The sequence below is a fragment of the Elaeis guineensis genome, chromosome 2 (assembly GCF_000442705.2).
Source record: "Elaeis guineensis isolate ETL-2024a chromosome 2, EG11, whole genome shotgun sequence".
Lineage (NCBI taxonomy): Eukaryota > Viridiplantae > Streptophyta > Magnoliopsida > Arecales > Arecaceae > Elaeis > Elaeis guineensis.
Window position 1 is genome coordinate 8,065,549 of NC_025994.2, and position 25,653 is coordinate 8,091,201.

The 25,653-nt window shown below is 39.8% G+C and overlaps 1 protein-coding gene across 2 annotated transcripts; it reads right to left on the minus strand.

The window, feature by feature from the left end:
• Positions 1–1,238: 1,238 nt before the first annotated feature.
• On the minus strand, positions 1,239–19,256 carry LOC105060662 (protein ESSENTIAL FOR POTEXVIRUS ACCUMULATION 1). 2 transcript variants are annotated; one of them, XM_073251539.1, is made up of 10 exons: positions 19,071–19,256; positions 13,506–13,594; positions 12,373–13,299; positions 12,147–12,267; positions 8,559–8,768; positions 7,914–8,483; positions 4,916–7,694; positions 2,055–2,242; positions 1,916–1,975; positions 1,239–1,801 (listed from the first exon to the last, which is right to left on the minus strand). In XM_073251539.1, exons 1-10 carry the CDS (start codon positions 19,141–19,143, stop codon positions 1,410–1,412), a joined length of 5,409 nt encoding a protein of 1,802 aa, XP_073107640.1. In that variant the 5' UTR covers positions 19,144–19,256; the 3' UTR covers positions 1,239–1,409. The 2 variants fall into 2 exon arrangements, with proteins under 2 accessions (XP_073107640.1, XP_073107639.1); XM_073251538.1 differs by having other exon boundaries at positions 7,914–8,768.
• Between the last annotated feature and the right edge of the window lie 6,397 nt (positions 19,257–25,653).

The following is a 25,653-nucleotide window of genomic DNA, read 5'->3' on the forward strand; positions in this document are numbered from 1 at the left end:
CTAATTCATCTCATTTATACGATTGGATAGGCCAATCCGATAGGCTCAATCAATATTGACAGCTCTACAGAAGATAATATATCACACGCATCAAGGAGACTTGTTGAGATTTTCATGTATCTGCGGCAAGGCAGCGCTGTGAAACCTCTACGAAGGGTCGTGCTTGTTTGTTTTCTAGCTTATCAATGCCCTCGTGCCTTCGACGGTTTGATCATTGGTTGGAAAGTTAATGGAGCTTTTCTTTCTTTCTATTTTTATTTTTCTTTCTTTGCTGCGCTGACTCGAGTTCACACGGTGGGAGCTTTTGATCCCAGCTCCAACCGTAGTGCACGGCATGGAAGACAGATTTTATGTCCTCATGCAGCCGCGAGCGAGCTCAAGGACTGCCATGTCCCGTAAATAAATGTTTTCAGCAACGTCTTAAAAACCCAACGGGCTAACACATCATATCTCTGTTAGAAAATAGAATCAGGATGGAATCGAGACTTCAAAATCCATCTGTACAAAAAAAAAAAAAAAACAGAAACAGAAATGATATAAAGGATGTAAAGGTGAAGAAAAGAAAAAGATAAAAAGAAATAAGAACCAAAGAAAAAAAAGAAAAGAATAGAGAAAAAAAAAAATGAAGGAAAGATGGGAGAAAGAGGAAAAAAATAGAGATAAAAAAAAAAAGAAAGAAAAAAATAAAGATAGATGATTTTCGATATCCGCCAAATCTTAAATAGTTCCCAGAGGCAGAATTCATGCGCCTTGACGATACGAATTGCCTGCCGATTCTCTGTACGCCTCCTGCTTTATCTTTGATTTGCGCATTAACCTACTGTAGCATCTCTATTTAGATATCTCACTTGCATGAAAGGCTACAAGTACAACTGATCCCACTGGGCTATCAATATATGAAAAGCACATCTGCTAGCATGTAAGAACTGGGGAAGTGAAGATGACAAGGTAAATAATAGGTCATATATGTTTGATTTGCGTCTTCAGGCCACATCAGGCATAGGTAGGCATTACAACCATTGCATGATTCTAGAGCTGTACATCTTACCACTCACCATCATCAAATTTGGCAAATTTGAGTACAGCTATGATACAACCATCGTATTTTCGAGTCAGAACTTTGATTCATACCAAAGTTCACCTTGGCTTCTCTAAATGAGCAAAAGGCTGCTGTTAGTTATCACCACAAATCTGCTGGAGCTGTTAACCGACAGTGCAATTACTGCACTAGGGAGGGATGAGCAAACGACTGTTGTTAGTTGCTACCAAAAAACTGCTTGAGCTGTTTACAGTGTGCGATTACTGCTCTATAGAGATTAGGAGGGGGCAAAACCCACCCAGCAGAAGGATAAAAACATTTACAGACGGGTTGTCAAGACAATGTATGTACACACTCACCCTCTAACTTCCTAATCCTCTATGCTCTGAATCTCACCCATCATTATTCGGTTACTAACCACGTTAAAACCTAAAACTGATGGACTCACCTTCTTCCCTTTCTTCCCCTTTTTCTTGCCTCCTCCCCCTTTGGCTGCTGCTTGGTTTCCAGCTTCCAGATCAGCATCGATGTCCCTGATGTCCGAACTGTTGGACTTGCCATGTCCCAGACCATCAGCACGTGTGCTGCAGGCGCTTCGATCTTGGAATGCCATTTCAATAACATCAAATGACAAGAACTCTTTGCAGTTAAGGAACTTATCGATGAACTCATGGTTGCGATCCAATGAACCAAGGTTTTCGCTCAAGAGCATTTCAGCCTCTGATTTTGATTGTTTTATGCAAAATTCCAAAAAATTCATATCTGAGACAATAGAAACAGCAAAAAGAAAGTGTTAGCAGTCGTTATTTACTTGCAGATCAAATGAAGGGAAAGCATAAATTCTAGGTTTAACTTCAAGCAGCTCCACAATAGTACCATTTGTCCCGGTTAGCCTGACCCACTCACTCTCACACCAGTCTCTGAAGTCCATTGCCTCTGGAAAACACAAAAAACATGAAATTTTAGACATAAGAATCTCCCAAATGGAGACAGTACAATCCATAACAAGCTCTACCAGAAAGCTTGGTTGCTGAAACCCTCCGTTTTGCCACGGACGGACCACCAGCAGGTGATGATGACAGAGCATACTCCACAGGTCTGCCACTTGATGGCTTTTGATGGTTTAGTGCTGCTCCAGGTGCTCCTTTCACCGGAGTGCCTTTAACTCCCCAACTGTTAGAATTAAGAGACGGGAAATCTGACCTGCTTACAAGCAATTTTATTATTGTTACTAGCAATGTTCCAGAACTTGAACTTGGTAAATGAGTTAATTACAACAAAATTCATCCCTGGTACTGAAAGCACCACATTGTATTGGCATGGCCTTGCAATAGTGGTACAAATTATCGATCAAGGCTAAGGTTTGTGTCCTTTTAATTGAAGAAAAAAGATACTGACATTTTAACCTGTCACTGCACATGCTAGTAAGGTAGTTTAGAGCTAAAGCAACAGATCTTACTGCGATTGAAGAGGACTACAAAATTGAATTAAATGGCAACCTAAAGCCATTTCTTACAGCAAAAAATTAGGAAAGTTTTAATTTCAATAACCCTGAAGAAGCGTAGGCAATAATTTCAAAATAGAGAACCATGGAGGGAGGGGAGATATTTAGACAAAAAAAAGGGAGGAGGTGGGGGGCGGGGAGCAAAGGGGGAGAAAGAATGATTCATAAAATAAACAAGCATATGCATGAGGTTCTCCATTTTCCCATGTTATCAAGTGAAATATATGATGTGAAACAGTACTTGAAATCCTTCACTTGGAAAGTTTTCTTCTGAGAACTTGACAAAAAAAAGGACAAAAGGAATCTTTTCAAATTTCAAGAAATTTGTCTTGGCTCTTGAGAAAAGGAAAAGAATTCTATCCAACACGGACAATATAAACAAACTGAAGATAGATACTACTACTACCACATGCGCAACACAAGAAATGGGATTAGCCTAGACTAAAATCATTCACAGCATAAAGAAACACATGAAATTGGTACACCCACAGTATACATCATACCAGCCAGAGGCGAGTACAACAGAGCTCAGTATGCCCTAGGATTGGTAAATAGGAGCCACACAGCCCAGAGTCTTGCCAAACCCAGGCTATTGACTTCATAATGCTTGATACCCCTTTTTAACCTTTTATCGTGCATTTGTACCAAGGCATACCAACCCTGTACCACCCACGTACTGAGACACTTACTGAACCAGCCAGTGACCATAAAAAGTCCACACTCCCAAGTTTCTAAACCATTGACGAGAACCAATTTAGTTCAAGCAGCATAACAAAACATAATTACACCAAATACAGCATGCCAAAAGCTTAAAACTATGCTGATCAGTTCATCACCATATTATTTCAAAAGGAAAGTTAGTCTTCAAGAAAACTGTTATGGTGGAGTGTAGACAGCCATTTTCATTGGGCAACTAGACCAGTAATTAATATGTATCAAGTTACATGGATGCCACACTAAGGTGTTAGATGGAGACAGAACAGTATATGGCCTGGAGCCAAACATGAAAAGGAACGAGTGCACATGGAGAAAAACAAGTATGAACAGTAAAGCACAGTAAGGGGCTCTGTGGCATGAGGGGGAAAGCCAAGCTACAACCGTGGAGCCCTTACATCAAACCAGAAGACTGGAAAGGATCCAAGAAGAAACCAACAAAATCTTATCCTCTCTTGGTGCTTCCCTTGAATCCTCCTGATGCAGTAAACATTTATACATACCCTTTTTCTATGATGTCCACCTGAGCATCATCATCTCTATATGCTCGTGCTCATTTGCCCTCCCCAATGCAAAACATTCAGGTCCATAAATTTAGTGCTTGTCAAGTGGCTCTTTTAGAACATTAATCATCTTCAAGGTATTCCAAGATAGAAGACATCTCATATATCTCTAAGTTGTTGATATATTCAAATCATAATAAGTAAGAGAGTTCCCCACCAAAGCATATTACTCAGGATGGAGACACAATGGGAAAATCCTAGCGTACCCTAGCTGTTCAGAAAATGCATGAAAGGTAGCATGCTAGTGAAATTAACAATACGAGGAATGATTCAATTGTATAAATACCACCAGTTTTTAAAAGAGAGTATATTTTTGGTAAGGAATGATGAGATTGAACATTTCATGAGACAGTTTCAAGTAAAACATGGTAACTGAGAACAATATAAGAGGCAAAAAGCTGAGTGCTAAATGCATCAGAAGCATTGTCAAACTCAACATAGAAAGCTGTACATTTATTGCTAGTTCCATCCAAGACTTGGATGTAGCACTTTGAGCTCCAATAGGGATAAAACATAAAGCATGTTTTTTCACGGTTCCACTCAATCATAATAGAATATTCTGAATTTCTGATAATATGAAGATAAAGATGCAGAAAACAAAACTAATGGAAATGGTTAAAGTCATCAATGTTTAATCTCCTCGGCGCAAGTATAATTCATTTAATTTTCAGTGTTAAGTTGGAAACATAATAAGATCTGAAAACTTTTTAGCATATGATCATAGAATTAGGATACTAACTAAATTTCACCATGACATAGGAACCTATGTCTATGAATAGCCACAGAAAAGGGCCAAATGGAGTATCAATTCATCAGACAAGCAAGAAAGTGGTTATGATTAATGCACAAGACAAACTAGCAAAAGTTGAAAGTTAATACTATGTATTTACTGCTTCATTTCCTGAAAACTTTTTAGCATATGATCATATAATTAGGATATTAACTAACTTTCATCATGACATAGGAACCTATGTCTATGAATAGCAACAGACAAGGGCCAAAAGAAGTATAAGTTCATCAGACAAGCAAGAAGGTGGTTATGATTAATGCACAAGACAAACTAGCAAAAGATGAAAGTTAATACTATGTACTTACTGCTTCGTTTCCTGTTTTGTTTGTTCAAGAGGACCCCAAAATAGATCATCTTCAGTTCTAGATTTTGATTGAGTGGAAGCATGCAAAGTCGTTTGGATAGGTGTTGCAGCCTTGGAAGGAGATGATGATCCAGGAATCGGCCAAGAAGGTCCACTACCGTGACAACTGCGGTTTGATTGGACTTTTGCAGGAGCTTGTATTGGAATTTGCTGCTGGACAGACACTGACTTCTTTTCCTGTTCCCTCTGAATGTCTCTTAATGATGTGGGTTTCTGAATTCTGCCAGAGTCCGTGGACCATGCTGGAGCAGGTGAAGAGTTTGCTTGCTCCCCCCTCCACAGAACAAAATCCCCTAAAGATGGAGCTGTGGGTGGAGCCAGTAATGTCTCCTTCTCTTGCTGTGCCTGACGAGTACTTTTGCCCTTTTCAGTAGGAATTGAGGGACCAGAAAGATCAGCTGACCCAACAGGTGATGGGGCTTTAACTGCAGCACCTTTGGCCTTGGATGCCTTTCTACGGCTTTTCTTAGTGTCTTTGGCCTCAACAAAATCATCATCATCAACAGCTAATGTGTCAACTTGGGTACCCACTGGTGAAGGCGGCAAAAATGACCCCTTAATATTACTACCATTATCTTTATCTACTTCACTTGACTTGGCCAAAACTTCTTCTGCCAATAAATCATGCAACTGGCTCTTCCTGCTCTTGGAATTCAATGTATTTTCTGAGTTCCCCAAAACAGATGGACTGGTTCCACCTAGAACAGTATCTTTAACAGACTTTTGCTCCAAATTGGCAGCAATGCCAGTCCAGGGGGGTTGTGAAGGACTACTTGCAGGGATGACCTTAGCTGCAACTTCAGAAGCCATTATTTCTCTCTGTGCCCTTAGCTGTTCCTCCTGTTGAATTTCTAGCAATGATTTAGTCTTGAGCCCTGGAGCAGGTTTCCAAGCTCGATGACTACCTGTCATTGGTGCATTGAATGTTGATGCTCCTTCTCCCTGGTCAGCTTCCCCTCCAACAGCTTCGGATTCGTTGGCTAAAATGTTTCCCAAAGATGAAAGCTGAGATCTTGGAGAATCCTGAGGTTCTGTGGTAGGTACAACAGAATCTTCTTTTCCTGTTACCAGTGAAGTCACACAGAGAGATTCTTCTGCATCTGCTTGCCCCATTGATTTAGTTCCACCAGCATTCAAACCTTCAGTTTCAAGATCTAGTTTTGACTGCTGGCAAGGAATTGTCTTTGATGATCCCTTCCCAACATCTGAAGTAAATTGTGCCTTTGAATTCTTTTGTTTTTTCAGTTTTTTCTCTGAAGCTTTTCTTACCTCCCGTATTTCTACATTTTTTGTTTCTTTTGTTAATGGTGATTCAGTATGGCAGTCAGGGATTTTTTCTGAAGAAATCTTCAAATCATGAACTTGATCCGAGATAGAAAACACAAAATCAGATGATTTAGGACCATCCCGTGAAGACCCAAGATGGTTCACCACTTCAGAACTAGCTAATGTCACGAGTTTGGTAGTTTGAGATATTGATGATGGTTCATGTATTGTTCTATTTTCATCTAGGCCATGGTCAATCCTCTGTGGAACAAAAACCTCTTGTTCACGCTTCTCTGTGGTCTCTGATAAAGGCAGACTATCTGCAATTACTGGTGTTGCTGCACCATCAGAGTTAGAAATATCCTTACTCTCTCGTGAAAGAGAAGCATCCCATTCTTTTGAATTTATTGTATGGTCAAATATCTGATGAGGCAAATGTAAAGCTGAAGGCTCAGAGCTCACTGAGCAACTGGCATCCCGGGCACCTTGCAGATTCAAACTTGGAGGGTAGGATGGTTGTCCATCCTGCAAATTATGGACTGGCATCTGCTGATTAACTTGAAGCACCTCATGTACACTTTGAAGCCCAAGATGATCCATAGGAGTATTGCCTGACGGAATAGCACCATGTGCTTGCCCATAGGAAGGACCACCAAAATGTTGATGAGGTTGATGTGCAGACAACACTTGGGAAAGAAGGTGTTGCTGTTGCTGCAGCAATAACTGCTGCTGCTGCTGCTCTTGTTTCTGCTGCTGTTTGAGCAGTAACATCTGATCCAGCAGAGAGACTTGAGCGAGAACAGGGGCCTGAGAAGGCAACTGAAGCTGTGACAGCAGATACTGTTGTTGCAGTAAACTTAGCAGCTTTGGATCTTGAGACAGCTCAGATGACAGCAGTTTCTCTGGTGGAACCAAGCCAGAAGAATGATCACCAGTTTGGGTGAACAAAGGAGGCAAAGGTGGCTGATTTGGGGGTTGCAACATCTGCTGTTGAAGTCCTAACCCAATCTGGGAAGGAAGATGCTGATTGTGGCGCACGTCTAGCATATCTTTTGAGATCTCCATGCCACCATGAATGGTATTATTCATAGATCGTGCATCAGGAAAATTTGACCATGAAGGTACTCCAGAATTAACAGCTGATGATGGAGATTTGTCTGCAGCAGCATGCAGAATAGACACTAAGTCCACATGCTGAGGAGATTGTAGAATTTGATGAGAATTGTCTCCCATTGGAGGCACCAGTTTTGAATATGGTTTAGAAGGATCTGAGATCATATCCAACTTTGGTCCTATGGATGAGACATCCCCCCCTGACCAATATGGAACAGGATTGGGTAATGACCTCTGCCTGTCCAACAAACTTCTCTGGGCCAAGAGGTAATTCACATCACTCCCAATTTCTCCTACTGAGGGCAAATTGCCAGACATGCTCCTTCCACGATCTTGCATACCTGCATGATGTGAAGTACAATGAGCAAAAGAAAAACTAATTGATCTAAAAACTAGATTACATGATCAGGCATGCTATAAAAAGATCAAGGGGCATGATAATACTAAATGAATAAACATGAAACAAAAATCATTTTTTTAAGAATCGCCAACCAACAAATGCGATAAGGTTTGCTTATCTCTATATATCTTTGTAATTTACTTTTTGTGACACAACTAACCTCCAGAGAAAGAAAAAATTTCTGATGGAGAACAGCCCATGCTACCAGACATGAGTGACTCTAGAAACCGATTCTGTGCTTCAGTTGCCATATCATGCCTGTTTCTTTGCCCATTCTTAAGAAACTCAAGCTCATCCAAACCTGCATGAACATTACCAGGAGTGACAAATTTCCCCCTCAAAGACGCCTCTGCTACATCATTCTGTTTAGCTGCACCAAAACCAGGTGGAGGCCTTGCCTTCGCTCGTAAGTGTGGCATAACATCTCCAAGCAATGAGAAAGGGGCATCAGCTGGAGCACTTGCAAGCCGAACCTGCAAGTCAATACCAAAATATCCAGCCTCGAACCACCCAATCAGATCACTTCCAGAAAAGGGGCCCTGAATTTGACCTTGTGGATCTTTGTAACAGAGGGATAGGTCTTCTGGAGAAGTATGCAGCTGCAACTTTCTTGCAGTTAATGTATCCCTGAAACTAAAAGGATCCTCATGACCAAGCATAACATTGACATTATTTTCTCGGTCCATGACTTCAGATGATTGCCTTGTAATTTTGTAATCACTTTTCATTCCTGAATGAAAACCAAGTCCATCACAGTTTTCCCAGGAAGTTCCATCACTATAGAAAGATGAGGCGATAGATGTACCATTTTTGTGCTCAGATTCCACATCTCTATGGATATGGGACCAGCTCGAATCAGATGTCCTTGACCCAACTTCAGTAGAAAAGTCCTTCTGATCATGAATTGATTTGTGAGTGTGATCTCCAAATGATTGAGATCTTTGCGGGACACCATAATGTGATAAAGAATTTTCCATCCCAGTCTCGTCTGCCTTTGGAAGATTAATTGCTGAATCTGAAAAGCAAACAACCATGAATATTTAAATGGAATTTGTAGCGGCCATAATCCAACAAAGCAGAAGACACCATGAAGTAATATATCAAAATTAACAAGTCAAAAGACAGCTTATATATTGATGCAAGAGAATATATGGAGTAAGAATACTCTAAAAACCTTGGCAGGAGAAAATATCTTTTTTTGTGTCACGTTGTCATTTTCAAGGTTTTGCGTCCCGACGGGACGGGGTGCATCCCCGCTGTCCCATCCCATTCCTACGAGAAAATGGGACCAGGACGAGTTTGGGACTCCGAAACCTATCCATACAGAGAGAGAAGAAGAAAGAGGAAAGAAAGAAAGAAAGATGAAAAAAGGAAAAAAGTGAAAGGAAAGAAGAAGAAGAAGAAAAAAAAAGGAAAGAAGGAAGAAAGGAAAGAGAAAGAATAAGAAAATGAAAAAAAAAAAAAGAAGGCATAAGAAAATGAAACAAAAAGATACAAAGATAGAAGAAAAAGAAAGAAATGAAGAAAGAAATGAAAAAAAAAGGAAAGAAATGAAAGAAAAAGGGGAGAGAAAAGGAGAATATCAACTAGGATGTATGACCAGGATAGCTATCGGGACAGAACATGATGGGACAGCGGGACGTCCCATCCCATGGAGAGACCAAGACACCTCCATCCCACGGGATTTAAAACCTTGGTCATTTTCATATTAGATGAAAAAAAAATTTACATAGAGCCCAACATAAAAGGTAGACATGTTGGTTGAAGTCAAGGAGCGTCAAACCATCCCAAACTGGGCAGTTAGAGGTATGCTGAACCAGATTGATCGATTACTATGACAGTCCAGCCAATCTAAGCAGTATAAAACCTCACCTCATCTCTTAATCTCTCCTGAATACCTCTTGCCTCTCCCCTCACCTCTCTACCGATCCTCCTCTCCCCTCTAGCCTCTCTTCCTCTCCCGATCTTCCCCCTTGCTTCCTTCTCCTCCAACCTCTACGCCAGGTAATGGTCCTCCGCTCTTTGAAGAAAAACCTTAGTGCCCCCCCTCCAACAACACCACCATTCATGGCAAGGGCATCGTTCCTTGCCTCAAGCACTTCGAGCTCATCCTCCTCATGTCGACATAGGGATCTCCACGTCCTAGTGAGTCCTCTCCCCCTCCTCCCTCCAACCCTTTTCTCCTGCCTCCCCTCCCTGCTACTCTAGGTATTATTCCTCCACTCTCCGAAGGAAAACCCTAGCACCCCATCTAGCAATGCCACCATCCACAATAGAGGCCTTCTCTATCGCCTCAACCACTTCAAGCACATGCTCCTCAGACGAGCACCAAGATCTTCATGAACAGGTGATTCCTCTCCCTCCCTCCATCTCCTCACTCTCCCTCCTCTCAACCCCCCCCCCCCCAACACCAATTCCAATATGCATCAGGTCGATGCAATTCGTAGCCTTAACATACTAAACTGGTCGCTGGCCAATACGTCCCCCTATATTGATTTAACATACTTAAAGTTATATAACCACTATTCTAGTTTGTCACTTGCCCAAACAAACTTTTGCTAGTTTCGGCATTATTAGATGCTAAGGAGGCTAGATTTTCAAACTAAAGCACCATACATAACTTCGATGTTGGACACAAAGAATGGTAGAATTGAAGATAGTATGATAATTAGAATAAAAATATAGAAGTATATCCAAATAGAAACATGCGAAAGTTCAAAAGGTGATGTTAGGATTGCAATCCTTCAACACTGCAATATATTCTCTAGGGTTGCCAAGATTGAAACTTTGGCACCTTGGCAAGCCAGCCCACTTAGGCAATGGCAGCATAAGCATTAGTTTATTAAAATATAATATATATATTTTATTTTCCTTGTTTTACATTTGTGACTAAATATGCTTATTTTAAACGAATTGGGTGAGACAGTAACAAAAGGATTAAATGGAGTACTTCAGATGCCACCTACTCTTGACACTAGAGCACGAAAAAGCCCTTCACAGCCAACGGCGCATCATCCACCTTCATGGCTCAAACTAAAGGCCCTCCACCAGCTCTCCAGTAAACAATCATTCCCCTCCAGTAATCTGTCAGCAACCATCACACTTCCAGTTCTTGCCTTTCCTTCTTTTTTCTTTCTTTTCTTCTCTTCTTATTACTCTTCTTCACCTTCTCTTTTGAAGTATCCTTCTTTCTTCTTCTTCTCTTTTGAATTATCTTTATTATTCTTTCTTATTTATATCCTTTTTGTTTTCATTTTTGAAATCCTTCCTTTTTTCCTTCTCTTATTCCTCTCATTCTTCCATTTCCACTTTTCATCTTCTTTCCCTCTTTTTGTCTCTTTTCTATGTTTTTGTCCTGCTTTTTTTCCGGGCTATCTTCATTTCTTTTCCTTTATATACTTTTTTGTTCTTTGCAGTTTGCAATCTTTGACATATGAATATGAAATTTTAGTTTACCTCATACATTATAGCCTTTCAGTTTTTTTTCCTTTTTCCAGTTCATGCTTGTCCAATATGCTTTATAGGTCTGAACCTTTTATTATTGCTTACTACTATTTTATTAACTTGGTGGATTGATATGCCAAGAGAATATGCCTTGATTTTAACTAGTCTGTGCTCCAATAGACTATAATGGTTTATTTGGTTATTTATATTACAATTTGCAGAAAAAAAAGGTCTATCATGTTTTTCTTGACCTTTTATGTTCTTTTTTGCTTTTTTGAAGAATGGACTGCCAAGTCACTAGGCAGCCCACCTAAGAACCTAACGTAGTTCCTGGGAGATTCTAGGTCCCTGCCAACTAGGACTTACTCACTACATTGACAACCTTGGCATTCTCCTTTACAAATAGAGATTCTCACCTGAGGCCACCTTTAGATCAGGTCCATGTTGATGGAACTGTTTTTCATACAAGGGGCTCCCAAAATGTACCCTTTTGCTATCATCAGAATTAACTATTTTATAATCATCCCCAGCAGCAGGCAAATCTTCTCTGCTCCCCGTAGCGCCCCCACCCCCCCCCCCAACAAACCCTATATATATATATATATATATATATATATATATATATATATGCATGTGTATGTATATGGACGTATATGTACGTATATGTACGTATATGTACGTATGTGTAGGTATATGTACGTATATGTACGTATGTATATGTGTGTGTGTGTATGTATACGTATGTATATGTGTGTGTGTGTATATATATATCTATATATATATATCTATCTATATATATATATATATATATATATATATATATATATATATGTATGTATGTATGTATATATATATATATGTGTGTGTGTGTGTGTGTGTGTGTGTGTGTGTGTTAAAGGTAAACAATGATACCACCAAAACATGAATATAAGTGGATGATAGATGGAACCTAATTTAGTTTGTTTGGATGGAACAGCGTCCGTAGAATTCCTTCCAACAGAACCATCTTTAGAAACCTGCGGCGTTCCACTGCTCACGATATCCCCTTTATCAATTCCTTTCAAAATGACCTGTCCAAAACTTATAAAGTAAGATGATACCCAAAAAAATTACAGAGCAAGATGATGCATACAATACAAGAGATAGCTTAGTAAAAGACCAATAAAATTGATTACCAATTCTTCAGGAGTAGGAGCGGAAAGTGCCAGAGGCTCCAATGGTTGTTCCTGTGTCAAAGACTGAACTTCAATAAATCCATCTAGAGACATTTTAATGCTTTTTACATCAGTCGCTCTGTATATGTCAAGAAGTTTCATTCTACTATATCTCAGAGTAGAGGGATCTCCAGATGCACCATCAGGCTTGTCAGAAACAGAAACTAAATGATATGGACGTGGAGCACCACTACTTGGGGTGCTCGTATTAGAGTTAAACCTCCCACGACCAGCAGGGGAGACTGGAAACCCATTTTCCACTCTTCCTCTACCAGAGCCAAACATAGTGGATGGTTTGTTTGCTGGAGATTGACCATGAGCAGGCTCTCCTCTTCCACGAATGATCGAATAGTTAGACCTCCATGAACGAGAATAATGATCCTCTCTCTCGGTATCCTTTCCATGATTGTTAATGTCCTTTCCATGACTAGCAAGACGAGGCAATCCTTTGTCACGAGACCCCTCAACATCTTTGGTAGTATCTGACCACTTTACACGCCAACTTTCTGACTCCTTATCATCAGGTCCCCAGCGTGTGTTCCATTTGCTCTCACGGCGTTGATCAAAATTGCCTTCCCTATTGCCTGAATCATTCCACCGTTCAGATGAGGGACGGCGTGCTTCCCCAGAATGCCTTGATGAATTGTCCAACCAGCGCTCCATCTTGCGAGTATCACCAAGTTCCTTATCTCCCTCCCTCCAACGATCTCGATGAATAGCAGAGTTTGTTTCCCTTTCTTCATCATGCCAGCGATCACGACGCCCAGTTTCCGCATCATGCAAGGAAGGCCTGAAAACATCCCTTTTCTTTCCAGCATTATGAATGTCTTCACCATTTCCTGGTACCTTCACAGCATCTGGGCAATTACCATGATGAGGACTAAATTCCTGCAAGTATCAAAATTGCAATATTACATATTATACTAGCATCAATGCATATAGCAAGCAGGCATTCTAATCTGGAAGTAAAACCACTGAGGGGGAAGAAAAACCAATCATGATATAACGAAAACGTGATCTATGCAGCATCTCCTTTTGAAGTTCCTTGCAACAGTGGAATAAGGCAAACAAAAGGATTCTATCAGATACGTTACCCCAGACACCGGTCCAAGCTTATTATCCCCAGGCTTTGGTAGAAGCCATTGTGGAGAAAGAGGTATAGGATTGTCAGATCCTTGCGTGTCTGCAAAAGTCAAAGATGATCATGAGAGAAAGACAAATACTACAGAATTTTAACACATAAAAAAATGAAATATAGATGGCATCATAATTATTAAAAAACTCAAAAAGGTAATGAAAACTTATTAGACTGTTTCCCACATTACTGCACGATGCACATTACTACATGATGCATGAAATTCTGATTGGTAAACATATTAATTTATACCATTTCTCAGCATACAATATTTACTATATAGCACATTCACATGCTATTTGAGAAGGTATAAACTCTTTTAAATGTACATAATAGAAAACTACTATTGATGGTTGATTATTGCATTGTTGAAACCCATAGAGTGCTTGCTCCTCAATTTTTTAATCTTAATATTCTAAGATATTCAATTTTTTGCTCAAAAACTTATTACCAGACATTCATCACTGGAAATAACCTTGATCTTGCTGGCACAGGGTTTTCCCATGACTGATTCCAATAGTTGCCCGATGTATATGAAACCAGCAGCTACTGGAAAACCTGAGTTTTTGTAATCGTTTTTAGGCTCTTACCTAGATTCTAAATGAGGTGCCAATCTGATATGAAGTTACACATATTCACAAAAGCTCCATAATTTGCACAGCTTTCATTTGCTAATTGTTCAACAACCAACTGTACTGTTTAGTTTCTCCCGTTCCTCCAGTGATCAATCAACATCAAGCCACTTTGGTCCATCATAAATGTATACACATCATTTGTTGGAGATTTGCAATGATATTTAAGATATTAGGGCAATGGCTTATTATAACTGTATGTCATAACCTTAAATGGTGGAATTTAAAGAATTTTAGAAATATTGATGGCTTGCTCAATTTCTACTGGTGGTAAAGTCACACCCTTCACAATGTGTATACATCTAAAGGTAAATGATTAACAAAATGTTAGCATCAACATTGCACATGCGCATCGGCAATATCAAAAAGATTTCAGCACAAATACACAGTTTACAATCAGACATAGATAACCCATAGGTTGCGTTTGGTGCATTGCCAAGCAATCTTAATCTGGATTACCTGGTAATCTGGATTACCTGCAATCTAGATAGATTGCCAGTAAAGTTGATTACTGTGTTTGGTACATGCAAGTAACGTTACAGTAAAATTACTAAAAATCTTAATTGATATGTTTGGTATGACAATCAAATTACTGGTAATGTAACATCAAATTCTCAAAATACTCTTAAATCAAATTTATTAAAAATCACACCCCATGCACAAAATTTTTAATTTTTCAGAATAAGAGAACAAAAATAGGATTTTACTACTATACTCTTTTATTACATTTTATTATAAAAGAGTATTTTTTTATTATAAAAGGGCAGCACAAAATTATAATAGGATTTTTTTTTCCTTCTCTCTCTCCCTCACGACCCTGCCGCGACCGCGTCGCTACCTATCTCCACCACAACCCCCCCAGGCCCCTTGGCCACCCCCCACCCCGTGCTCGTGCCATCCCATTTTTTCTCCTCTCTCTCCCTCACGACCCCCCTTCCCTCCCGCGACCGCCCCACCGCCCATCTCTGCCGTAGCCCCCCAGGCCACCCCCCACCCCGTGCTTGTGCCACCCCACCCCCTGCCACCCCTCTCCACCACAACCCCCCAGCCTCCCCCCACCATCGATGCCCGTCTCCACCCCCACCACCGACGCCCGCCTCCGCCACCCCTGCCGCCCCTCCGCCGTAGCCCCCACACCCCACAATCACTGCCGCCCATATCCACACCCCCCCCCCGCCCCTACTGCCCCTCTCCGCCGCAGCCCCCACTCCACCCCCCCTCCCCTACCGCCCCTCTCCGCCGCAGCCCCCACCCCCGCACCCCCCCCGCACCGCTAGCGCCTGTCTTTGCCCCTCTTCGCCGCAGCCCCCATGCCTCCCTCCCCAGCCAGCACCCGTCCCCATGTTCTTGATTGCTGACGACTGGCGTCAAGGAGACGACGGCGGCCCGCCGATTGGCTGGTTTCCGACCTCCGCGGCCGGATTTTGGCCCCCCCTCTTCCCACCGCCCATCGTGAGGAAGAAGGGATGATTTACACGATAATTTTTTAAAGCTATTTTTGTCCAAAAAAATTATTACAATATTACCAAATATGTGGTAATCTGGATAGCCACCTCTCCCCCAAGCAATCCAAATTATCTCTTGAGAGGTAATGTGGATTGCCAAGGCAATCCAGATTGCCACTTAAAAAACATACCAAACGCAGTAATGTGGCGGGCCCATGTTAAATTGCCAACAATCTGGATAGATTGCCAGCTACCAAATACAACCATAATGTTAAAGGACCAACAATGATTCGTCAAATTCAACACAAATGACCAACACGATGTCAAGCAAAGAAAATTCATGGCAAGGTCCACTACAACAAGGTGCAGCAAAGCCTGGGACTAAAACAATTTGCAGCGGTGCAGTCCAAGAGACCATAAATCTTCTTTCAACTACTCCAATAGTCAAAGATGATGGAAATGTCCACTTGATCCACCAAGTAGATGTTCTGGCTAACAATGAATTTTATGATCAAGATTGTAATAGGAAATAGCATACCAAGTGCCAACAAAATGTTCCACTCATTTTTCCTCCTCGCACATCACTACCATTAGTAAAACCATTTATCTCTAACATAACATCAACAGCCACATCCAAATATTCATCAAGGCAACTCTAAACAAAGGGTTATAGAATCACAAAACCTACACATGTGATGCTATGAATTTAAGTTGTCTATTTTTATGACAAAATTAATTTTTCAACACAAATGAGCAAAAGCAATTGCATAAGTCTGCTTTGAAGAAAATATTTATTCCTAAGTTAATACCCTCTCTTCTCAAATTGTTGTTGCATTTGTTGCCAGCCCTTAACAGTCCTGTTCACCTGTCCCCTCCCTCCCCTAACAACCTAATGCACATGTGCATACACCCGATACACAGACAAACATTCAACCATCAAAAGTTCTTTGCGTTCTTGTAATACTTTTGATTTCTTCTCGGGGAACCCCCACTAACCTCTGAAGAAGGCACCCATATAATACATATCTACTTAGGATGCAGTTCTAAAAAAAAACAATTTTCATAAAATGACCCCCAAAATTTCTTATATGCATGCAACAGCAAAATCCTGCAAGGAAAATCACCCTAGTTCTATCTTCACTAGTTTCCTCCCAAAAAATATGACAACAAAAGAACTAATACTATCAAGGGCGAACTATAATCCTATCTTTCAAGCTAAAATGTTTAACCCTTTCAGCCCATTTCTCACTGCATCTAATTCAACCATTCATTTCCACTCTCTTATGATATTTGAATTTTTATTTAATTTTCTATCATTAATTAAGAGGGCGATACTCACCTAACAGTTGCAACATTCATCGGAAAATCGAAAATATTTTGTAAAAGCAATCCACCTAAAGACATTTATGTAGCAGGAGAGTAGCATTCTTGCACATAAGAAACACACATAGGCATTTTAAACTAACAAGTACCCTCCACCTACTCTCTTCTAGAGGAGGAGAAGATCAACTTGCCTTTTGAGGTCCGGTAGGAGATAGATATTTTTGTTTCAATGAGACATTGGACTCCCATAAGTTTCAAGTCGTGATGCTTGTGGCCAAGAAAAAGTCAACCAATTCTTCAAGATCATGAGAAAGAGTACCAACATATTAGGAACTTACCTTTGTAGTCATTTTTTTTTTAAGGCAACAACCAGGGCTTAGCCCAACAGCTTAGTACCTTCCTCTTGGAGGTGATCTAAGTCCAACAATGCACATCCGAGAGTTCAAATTATGTGGTTGTAGATATTGTACAAGAAAAATAATCTAGTAGAGCTTTAGATATGGACCCAAAACATAATTAGTGATTGCAGACATGTTTGCAAAAGAAAGATCAAGGAGACAATGGTGCTAGATGGAACTCTTGATGCAAAATTAAGGAGGCTACTGATCATCAAAAAATGAAAAGGATGAGCTGATTATCTAGACTTAGAAGAATGGTTATTGGGATTTGGAATATAAATACATTAAGCCATGGGATGGTCACAATACCTGTTGGACTCTCTCTTCACTGTTTGGCCTATATGCCAAGGCAGTGCTCTGCAGAGCCTCCATCCCAACAGAGTTCAAACTGATTACAGATATCAAATCACTTGTATGCACACACACGCGGGCACACGCGCGCACACTCTCTCTCTCTCTCTCTCTCTCTCTCTCTCTCTCTCATTTAGAAAAAAAAGCAAGAATAAGAAAAAAGAAAGTCTTGCATGATTCACCACTAAAAACCAAAGACCATCTGATGAACATCATCAACAAGCAAAAATTTTTTAGTAGTATATCTCTGACAAAAGCTCTCAAGATACCACAATAATAAGATACCAAAACAGATGAATATGTCAACTGCACTGCTTAGACAAGCACACGTGCCAATATTCTTATTTAGGTCATGATATGTGTTGGCTAAGATGTTACTAATCAATGAAATTTCAAGTCCTGTAGTATAAATAAAATCTCATTAGTAATACTCCCAAACAACGTGCAGCGTCCCTATGAAATCATGGTACAACGAACAAGCTGTTTTACAGATGTCCAAGACATCAAGTCATCTAAGTCATTGCGATGATAAGAATGCGGTCAAGCACGTAACTTTATATATTAACTGATTACATGATCCCCAAATACCAAAACTCATCAAAAAGATTTTCAACCAGAAAGCTCTCATAAAACTTGGCAATTTGTTGAAAGACTAAAAGCTTCCAACTGCAAATTTTCTTCACCAAATCGCTACCATCATTTGTAAGTAACAAAATTCCAAACAAACACGATTTCATTCAATAGTACCCTGATTACAAATCTATCAACGTTCAGTGCGGTTCACTGATCAGTGCAAAGAATTTCTGCAGTTCCAACACTTCTTCCATGTCTTATAAAAGGAAGAGCATCAGGAAATGTTGTATGTAAGGGGAATGACATGCATGATTACCGGTGCTCAGATCAGCAAAGCTAACAAAATTTCAGCTTTTTCTTCTTCCAGAGAACTTCAAAATCTAAGCTACAAACTCGATCAGGAAGCATAGAATCCGTAAAAGGTTCCAAGATCGATGTTATAAAAACAATAAAAAAACCGAAGTATGAGATCAAATACATCAAAAGCGGCCACATTTCTTACCATATCAGGAAAAAAACTCTTTGGAAACTAAAACCGCCAAAAAAAAAAAACACTGCAAATCAGCCAAGAAAATTAACCCCTAAAAGAAAAGATTCATCGCACGGCAAGAACAACAAGCTGGCGTCCGAACCCCAAAGGAATAAAGGGGAAAAGGGTGCTGAATCGAGAGAGCAGCTTAGGTTTTCTCTCCATACGAGCTAGGGTTTTATCTTCAGAGGAAGGGATAGATCAAAAAAAAAAAGAAGAAGAAGAATAACTCAGCGGATTGGGGCTGGAGAGGCACGGAGAGAAAAAAGAAACCTTTGGGGTTTTGATGCGGCGGAGGCTCCACGGCGAGGCCGTGGCGAGACTCGTCATTGTTCCGATTGGCCATCGTCAGCGGGGAGTCGGCGGAGCTCGAAGGCGGATGGAAACCCTTGGGAACTCGCTCTTCTGTTCTCGGTGACTGCTCTCTCAGGGAAGGAGGTGGGGAGAGGAAGAGAGGGGTGGGGGGGGGGTTAGGGGGGAACTACGGGCGGATAAAAAAGCGGATGAGATTAGGGAACCCCCGCTTCGGCCCCCGGCTTACGTTAGCCCGCCCGGTCCGAATCTTGACCGCTGCGAGCGGGCTCCAGGGCTGCCACCGTGGCCCACCGTACAACTCAACCGATCTCATCCGTCCATCTGTACATAGTACACTGATCAAACGGTTGAAATCATCAGGTGAGCAGCCCGGAGCGGTAAACGTGCGCCGGTCGAGCTTCTCTAACCCTAGCAGGTCTCCTTTTGGAATAAGTACATATATAGACGCACCCCAAACGAGCCCCAGAAAAGAACCCGCAAAAGTTATTTCCGCGGAGTTCCGCATGTGGGACCTGTTGTCGGTTCTCCAGAGTTACAGTTTCCTCACTGCTTGCTACTCGATGACCAACTTCACCGAGAGAAACACCCACCAACCGACGTACAGGGACACGTGAATTGTATCCACGTGTCATTTCAAGATTGTGTGGGTGAATTTGTTTTGATCTGTTTTCCTTTATGACCTGCAGGTCTTGCACGCTTGGCCGGAGGTACCAGACTCCGTTAAAACACCTCGCGGAGACAGAATTTTCGTACTTTTAACGCGATCGAAAAGATATTGGACCTTTAGGAGTCATCGAACGAACGGCAGGAGATGGAGAAGGACCAGCTTGCATGCGTTTGGTGCGGGGTAACTTACCAAGAACCCTGGTAAGGTTGCCGTCCGTACGCGGAGTCTCTGGGACTGGAGGTGGTCTGGGCGATGGCCCAGAACTTAAAAGCCCAGAACTTAAAAGCTCTTGAATGCTTGGGTTCCAAGCAAATGCGTGTTTTGGTGATGAGACCGCGGATGAGAGGAGTGGAGCCAAACTGATTTGGTGCAACCAAGAAAAGCAAAAGGAAAGGGAAAAAGAGCACAAGGGCTTAACCCTAGGTGGTAGCATGGAGCTTGCACCCTTATGGATGCTACAAGAGGGGTGTTTTTTGTTAGGGTTGTTCTTCCGTAACAATTTGCTAAGAATTTTAGGCCAATCTAAGTATTATTGACTTAGATCAAGTTGGGTAAAGTTTAATTTATCATAATTCTAACCATCCAACTTGACACAATTTGATTATAATACTTTCTATTTTGGCACATGAAATGTGAAAGATTAATCTTGCCATTGGGATTGTTCATGCACCATGACTGCCATGCGATAGTCTATAATGTTGTCCATATGGTACATGACAAACTATTTTCTATGAAACATCCACCACACCCCATCAACAGCTACAAACAACCATGATCATAGTAGGATTGTACTCTAATCGATTAGATCATATCTTCATGCTTAATAAATTATTGTGTTAATTGATGAAGCATTGTCCCAATGGTTTAGAGTAGAGATAGCAATTTAATCTACCTTATCAGGTATCTAACCCGATCAAATTTGACCCACAAGTGATCCAGGCATATACAAGTAATGATAAAATTTGTCTTTAATTCAATTCAAATATATTTAACTTTTCACAAATTCTCTCTTCGATGTAGAAATATTTGATCTTTATGCCAAAAAAAAAAGATTTTGCCTCCCAAATTTTTTTATCTTACTCTACCCATCTCATCCCGTCTCAAGACTATATCCACCCTTAGGCAAGTACTGGTCAAGTACAAGAAATGGCCTATCCAATCCTTTTTTTTTTTTTTTTTTTTGATGAAATGGGAGGGTAGCCACTCAAATATATTAAAATATAAGATTATAAATACATACTTCGGTTTTGCCAGGGAGGAAGTAGCCTAACAAAATAGATGACTTGACAGATTTTGTACAGAGCACGAAACTTAAATAGTTTTCAAGAATGAAGTAAAAATATTAGAGAAGTTTAGAGAAGCCAAGAAAAAAAAAACTTAGTTAGGGTCCACGTGTGTGGCTACCATAAGCAAACTGATTTAGAATAGAAATAAATTTAAAAAATTTATTGTAGATATACGAGATCTTTCATTACAGAGAACCATCTACTCCTTAAGAAGGTGAGCACCATTTTATAAGACAAGCCAAAATGAGGTGGCAAGGAAATTAAAAACTTGTTGTTTCTTTCCTTCTAGATACGCTAAGTTATTGTTGAGAAATAGCAATCTCAAGTTAATGTTTTATCTCCATTTTGAATATTTAATCTTTATTTGGGATTAAATTTAGCTACTACCAAACTATGGTTACAAAAGAACAAGTTAGCATAAGATGATTCATAGTTTCAAACACCTTGCCGTAGTTCGGACATGAAGAAGATGCCGTCCATTTCCTTTTCCTCAATTTTTTCATTATAAATATTCTGTTGTTAATGCTTAGCCAATTGAGTATCTTGATTTTTTTCAGAGATCAAAAAAATCCAGTTTATCAAAGTAATGAGACTTAGAAATCCTCCAAAGCTTTAGAAAAAGATAACAATCTCTGACCATAAAAGTCTATTTCGAAAACTATTTTCACATTGCTTTGTCATCGACCAGAATAAGAACGATTGGGTGTAAAATAATTAGAAGGGGAGACAATTCTTTAAGTATTTAGACAATATAAATCTGGATTAATAGGATTAAAATGCTCCATGAATGTGGCAATAGAAACTCCTAATCATCATCTAAGGTGAATAAGATAGGAAAGATCATTTTAAGCAGGGCCTACAGTAGCCAGTTGTGAAAGTGATTTGATCTCTTTTATGTTAGATGAAGGAAGAGCTAGAGGAGAGCCAATCCCTATATTTCATAACATTCCTCCAAGGGGGTGAAGCCTTCCTACTTGCCTTTGATATGACTTGGGGGCTTCTTCTGAAAATAGAGCCAAGGAATTAATTTGCACCAATATAAATGGGGTTTGTTGTAATACCTCTGCCACCATTTGGTAAGAAAGAATTGATTCAATTTATGAGTTTGATGTTAATGATACCCAATCTACCAAAAGATTTGGGTCTGCATGCCTAATCCCATCTTATTAAACTATGACCACCATGGTACTTTTAGTAACCTCGCCAAAGAAAACTTTTCTTAATGATTCAATCCTCTAAATGGTGGAGGAAGGTATCTCAAAGATGGCCATCCAGTAAGTGAGAATTGCACCCAAGACATCGCTTATTAGAGCTAGCCATCTCGCCAGGAGAGCAAGCATCATTTCCATGCCTCCAGTTTCTTTTCTAGCTTATGTTCTAAAAAGATCCAATTAGCTCTTCATGGTATTCTATAGTGAAGCAAGAAATCTAAGTATTTTATTGGCAAAGACGAGAGCAAATATTCTATAATTTTTGAGAAGCCTAGATTGATGTTTTGATTTAGGCCCAAATCGATGACATAACTCTTAGAGAAGATAATTTTCAAACCATAGGCCAGTTCAAAAGAGTAAATCAAAATTTTAAGATTTTTGATGGAATGCTTTGTAGCTTTGCTGAAGATGATAGTGTCATCCGCATATCGGAGACATGTTAGATTACCAATTATTTTGGCTAGCCAATGCCTACAATAAGGATATTTGAAGAAGCTAACAATGACATTCAATTTAAAATATCAACCATAAGAATAAAAAGGTATGGAGATAAGGGTCTCCCTATATGAGCCCTCGGTTGACCATGATCCATTGCATGGGTTCTCTATTGATTAACAAAGTAAGCTTACTAGAAGATTGTATAGAGAAAACCCAGAAGCACCACTTGGATTCAAACCCTCTCGCTTTCAATAAATCTAATAAAAGGCTCCAATATATGCAATCAAAAACTTTTTGAAAATCTACCTTCAAAATAATTCCTTTCTGCTTGGATTTTTTACAATGGGTTATGACTTTTGATGCCAAGAGGATGCTATCTTTAATAAATCTTTTTCTAATGAATGTCCACTGGGAAGAGAAAATCAACTAGTCAATATGATAGGAGAGCCTATTACTTAGCATTTTTTAGATGATTTTCATAATGCCGTGGAGTAAGCTAATACGATGGTAATCAGCAACTATTAAGCAAGCAGACTTCTTTTGGGATGAGAGTTAGGAGGTATAATTGAGTTTTGACAAATTGACTAAGCCCTCGTACAAATATCTTGCAAATATCACATTTGATTAGAGACCAATACCATTGATGGAAGGACATAGGGTAGCCATCTAGTCCTGATGCCATATCATTTGTTAGGCTGAAGACTGCTACGAAGATTTCTTCTTTGATGAAAGGTCAGTTGAGATCGAAGAGATTCACAGATTCATTATGATAGAGAGCATCCTAGTCTATTCTGAAATCAGTGGGAGTTGCTTTACTGAAGAGTTGCTTGTGGTAAAGGGTAAAAGCTTCTTTAATGTCATCAATATTTTCAAGGGTTCTTCCATTAAATTCCACCTTGCTAATGGGACTCTTTCATCTTCTAGCATTGGCAAAAGCATGGAAGAATTTGATATTTTTTTCTCTATGTTTAATCCATTGAATCTTGAGCACTGACATCAATACATATTCTTCTGTACAAGAATAGTGTTAAGATTTTTTTTAGATGTTGCCTCTCTGTAGATTCATCCATTGATAGGCTTACTTCCTCTTCTTTTGAGTTTAAGTAGAGAATGTGATTGGTAATAATTTTCTTCTGGATGATAGTATTATCATTTTGTGATCCGTTCTGTGCTTTAAAATGATTTCTGACACATCTGAGCTTTAGGATGAGGTTGGAAGCTGGATCTCTTAAGCTCAAAGCATTATTTCATCATATTTTTATGAGGTCATCAATGTTCCTAATTGAGTATGAGAAGTCTTGGAAGAGAAAGCATCACGATCTTGGCTTGGGAGGAAAAGGATGAAGGATGAGAGGATAGTGATCAGATGTAATGTTAGCAAGAGGAGATAGTATTGATAAAGAGAATTTACTGATCCATTCTAACAAAGCAAGACATTGATCCAATTCGCTAGAATAGGGTTCAATTGATGATTTGACCAAGTGAAGGATCTCTGGTTTAGATTGATATCAACCAACTAAAGAGAAATGATGAGATAATTGAAGTCTCTCGAGGCTGTTCTGAAATTTGTTGAACCTTTTCTTTCTCAGATAAAGTGTGTAAGGTTAAAGTCGCCCAGCAAAAGCCAGAGGCCTTTCCAAGATTGTCTAATTTTTTTTTAGTTCATTAAGGAAGGATAAGCATTGGATGGGGTCAACCAATCCATAGACATTTGTAAGGAGCCATTGTGTTTTGGTCGAGATGACAAGAGAATGAAGACTGTTGAGGGAGAAAGGCCCTTTTGAGAAGAGGGTACTAGTGATTTTAGGGAAATGCCATGTTGTGATGATTCTCCCTATAAAGTTAATGATGTTGATGGCTTTCCAAGAGTCGAAACCTTAACCGCAAAATGAATGGATAGCATCGATGTCCACCTGCGAGAGCTTGGACTCCTAAAAGTAGCTAATCATGCTTTTAGAAGAAAGAACGATTTCTTTAACTACTCTTCTCTTATGAGGTCTTCTCAATCCATGAATATTCTAGAAGAGTTGTCATTTAGATAAGAAATTTATAAACTTATTTGATTGCTCAGCCTCGATAATTCTAAAGCTTCATTGTATGAAGACATAGGTGCAACAAAAGAGGAAGGATTCTTCATTAAAACAAGATTCCAACAAGCTACAAAAGAGAAGCACTGCAAGATAAAGATACATGTTGCTGCAATGCATGAAAGCAAAAGGAGGCGATGCCATGAAGCAAATTCTTTGAAGACAAAAGACCTTGCAGTCGAGTTGTCTATGAGGAGAACTATTTTCTATTACATGCTGCAAGATGGCTGCATCTTACCAACTCTAGAGATTTCAAGGTGTTTAGGGCATTGATACCATTTTCATTAAGAAGCAAACCATACTTATGATCTAAGGCTTTCACAACACTAGTGATGAGGGAGTTAATATAGAGAATGCCATCAAAGGTAATCACAACTTCAGAGAGACCAAGGATTTTGAGTTTTTTTTGGATCTGAGGTGGGCACTTCTCTTCTTGCCAGCAATAGAGGAAGGGTTAAATGATATTTTAGGAGTACACCAGATAATGAGGCATCAAGGCAGTGAGTTGATAATAGGCTTCGAGGACTAGTAGACTCGAATTGTTGGGCAATAGGGATGCACGATGAATTTAGAATGACTGAGAGGGTCTTGGGAAAATTTTTTACTACAATCTGAAAGGATCCTATAAAAGATCTTTTTAACAAAAACTACTCATGAAGTAAGCATAGGTGTATGTTCATAGTCTTCTATATGTAGGAGACTATTAAAAGCAATGATAGGATGACGAATAGATAGAAACTATCGTAGCCTCTCTAACAAGGTACATAGGTAGAAGGTTTGTGAACTCTGAGTTTGAATTTGAAATAAGAGCTAACAAGATGAGAGATGAGATTAGGGTAGGTGGAGTCATCT